This window comes from Arachis ipaensis, chromosome B1 (assembly GCF_059453495.1).
Source record: "Arachis ipaensis isolate K30076 ecotype BB chromosome B1, ASM5945349v1, whole genome shotgun sequence".
NCBI lineage: Eukaryota > Viridiplantae > Streptophyta > Magnoliopsida > Fabales > Fabaceae > Arachis > Arachis ipaensis.
Genome location: NC_142436.1, coordinates 1,943,525 through 1,946,936, shown reverse-complemented (window position 1 = coordinate 1,946,936; position 3,412 = coordinate 1,943,525). Strand labels below are relative to the sequence as shown.

The window sequence follows — 3,412 nt, the reverse complement described above, 5'->3', positions numbered from 1 at the left end:
TTGCTTGTGTCCGTTTTGCCGTTCGTGTTAGTAACTCGATTGAAACCGTTGTGGTCTTATTATCGCGGCCGTTCGATATGGCTATGGTTCCGTTGGCCTCCCGGGGTGATCAATCCCGGGTTGCCATTTACGAGCGCGATTTCGCGGGGTACACGTTGGAGGATAATGGATGGAAGAATTTGGACAAGTAAGAATTAGTCGTTAGCTAGACAAGTTCATGAACACAGTAGGCATTTGATGAAATCAGATAATTTAGGAATTAACATTTGATTAAAGTGAACATCTACCCAGCTTATCAGGCCGCTTGGTCGGTGCACCCAAGCTATGAATACCTGTGTTCCATGTTCTTGGGATTTTTCTGCCGTCGAGTCTTTCCAGCTTATAGGCGCCTTTGCCGAGCACTTCTTTGATTCTGTAGGGACCTTCCCAATTTGTCGCCAGTTTTTCTTCTCCTGGGGTCGGTAAACCGACGTCGTTGCGTCGTAGGACGAGGTCTCTTACCTCAAATTCCCTCCTGAGGACTTTAGTGTTGTAGCACAGAGCTATTCTTTGTTTTAGTGCTATTTCTGTCAAGTGTGTCATTTCTCTGGTCTCGTCCACCAGGTCCTTTTCTACTGCTTCGTCTACTCCTGCGAGAAGTAGTCGCGGACTCGGTTCGCCGATTTCTACCAGTATCACCGCGTCGACCCCGTATGTTAGGCGGAAGGGGGTTTCCCCGGTGGAGCTTTGCTCGGTTGTCCGATAGGACCAGAGGACCGAAGCGAGCTCATCGGCCCATGCGCCTTTCTTGTTGTCTAAGCGCTTCTTGAGTCCTAGTAGGATAACTTTGTTTGCGGACTCCACTTGTCCATTCGTCTGGGGATGTTCAACTGAGGAGAACTTTTGTCTTATCCCCAGGCCGGTGAGGAATTCCGTGAACTTCTTGTCAGTGAATTGCGTCCCGTTATCAGAAATGACGACTTCCGGGATGCCGAAACGGGTTATCACCTGTCTCCACATGAACTTCCTGCAATTGGATGAGAATATGCTGGCTAGTGGTTCATCCTCTATCCATTTGGTGTAGTAGTCGATGGCGACTATGATATATTTAACTTGTCCTGGGCCGACCGGGAAGGGCCCTAAGAGGTCGACTCCCCATTGAGCAAAAGGTCGGGTAGTCGTCAGTAAGCTTAGCTCGGAAGCCGGCGCTTTGTGGAAGTTGGCGTTTTCTTGACACTTGACGCATCTTTTGACAAATTCTCTGGAGTCTTTCATCATTGATGGCCAGTAATACCCAGCTCGGATGAGCTTCCTCGCTAAGGCTTTGCCCCCGATGTGGTGGCCGCAGCATCCCTCGTGGACTTCTCTAAGTACGTAGTCCGTCTGGTCGGGGTGCAAGCACTTCAACAGGGGTTGGCTGAGTCCCTTTCTGAACAGTTGTCCTTGTATGATTGCATATTTGGCTACCTCCCTTCTCAACGTTTTGGTTGTCTTCTCATCATCAGGTAGTTTGCCATGTTCCAGGAAGTTTGTGATGGGGTCCAACCAGGAGGGGCTTGATTCCGTCAAATGGAGGGCAACCGTTGGCTCCTTTACCATGCCCTGGATGAGGGACCAGTTGCCCGCTCCCGGTTTTGTGCTTGCTAGTTTAGATAGGAGGTCCGCCCGTGTGTTCCTCTCCCTTGGAACGTGTTGGACCGTGACTTCCTGGAATTGCCTGGTCAATTCTCTAACCTTTTCCAAATACCTTTGCAGCAATGGGTCTCTTGCTTGATAGCTTCCGTTCACTTGCGAGGTGACGACCTGTGAGTCGCTGCACACTTCCAGCCTTGTTGCTCCGACTTCCCGGGCTAGGGTCAGTCCATCCAAGAGGGCTTCATATTCCGCTTGGTTGTTCGATACGGGAAATTCGAACTTGGTCGATTGCTCGTATATGACCCCGGCTGGGCTCTCAAAGATGACCTCGACGCCCCCGGACGTCTGGTTGGAGGCCCCGTCCACATGGAGCCTCCACCGTGTGCCCGTTTCCTCTGGGGGATCGCCTGTTACCTCCACTAGGAAATCTGCCATTGCCTGGGCCTTGATTGCATGTCGGGGATCGTAGTGCAAATCATATTGGGAGAGCTCGATGGTCCAAGTCATCATCCTTCCTGCCAAGTCAGGCTTTTGGAGTACTTGGCGAATTACTTAGTCCGTTCTCACGACAACGCGATGGCTTTGGAAGTATTGCCTCAGCCTTCGGGAGGAGGTTAGGAGTGCCAGCGCCAGTTTCTCCAATTTGCTATACCTCAGCTCTGCTCCTTGTAACGCCTTGCTTACAAAGTAGATTGGTTGCTGAGCCTTCCCTTCCTCTCGTACCAGCACCGCTGCAAGCGCTTCCTCCGTTACGGCTAGGTAGAGGTAGAGTGGTTCTCCGGCCGTTGGCTTCCCGAGCACCGGAGGTGATGCTAGGATCTCTTTGAAGTGGTTGAATGCTTTCTCACACACAGGAGTCCATTCGAACGCTATCCCCTTTTTCATCAGATTGAAAAAGGGCAGGGCTTTCGCTGCCGATGCGTCGAGAAAACGGGATAACGCCGTCAGCCTTCCTACCAATCGTTGTACGTCTTTGATACAACCCGGGCTCTTCATCTGGAGAATCGCTTGGCATTTCTCAGGGTTGGCTTCTACCCTTCTTTGGGTTATCATGAACCCTAGGAACTTCCCGGCTTCTATGGCAAAGGCGCATTTGAGCGGGTTGAGCCTCATGCCGTTTTGTCGGAGGGATGCGAACACGCCCCCCAGGTCACTTAGGAGATCGTCGGGTCGTGTGGTCTTCGCAAGGATGTCATCTATGTAGACTTCTACTGTCTTGCCTATGAGTTCGCTGAATATCTTGTTCATCAGCCTCTGATACGTGGCGCCAGCGTTTTTCAAGCCAAACGGCATCACCTTGTAGTAATAGATCCCTCCAGGCGTTATGAACGCCGTTTTGTCTTCGTCGGGCTGGTGCTTCGGTATCTGATTGTACCCAGAGTAAGCGTCCATGAAGCTCAGATACCAGTACCCCGCCACCGCGTCGACGAGTGCGTCAATGTTGGGAAGGGGGTAGCTGTCCTTTGGGCATGCTTTGTTGAAGTCGGAATAGTCCACACACATTCTCCATCTCTTATTGTGCTTTTTCACTAAGACCACGTTCGACAACCACGTCGAGTAGTCCAACTCTCGAATAAATCCCGCTTCGAGGAGGCTGACCGTCTGTCTGGCCACCTCCTCTTCCCTTTCCTGCGACATCTTCCTCCTCCTTTGGGCCATTGGTTGGGCTTCCGGCTTGACGGCCAGACAGTGTGACATGAGTTGGGGATCTATCCCCGGCATGTCGGCCGGTGTCCAAGCGAACAGGTCGGCATTGGCTCTGATCATCTCCATCAAAGGTCCCTTCACTACATGGGGG

General features: G+C 51.8%; 1 protein-coding gene across 1 annotated transcript; it reads right to left on the bottom strand.

Annotated features, from left to right (window-relative positions):
• Positions 1 to 270: 270 nt before the first annotated feature.
• On the bottom strand, positions 271 to 2,121 carry LOC148575537 (uncharacterized). The gene is made up of 2 exons (XM_088502337.1): positions 1,354 to 2,121; positions 271 to 987 (listed from the first exon to the last, which is right to left on the bottom strand). Exons 1-2 carry the CDS (start codon positions 2,119 to 2,121, stop codon positions 271 to 273), a joined length of 1,485 nt encoding a protein of 494 aa, XP_088358463.1.
• Between the last annotated feature and the right edge of the window lie 1,291 nt (positions 2,122 to 3,412).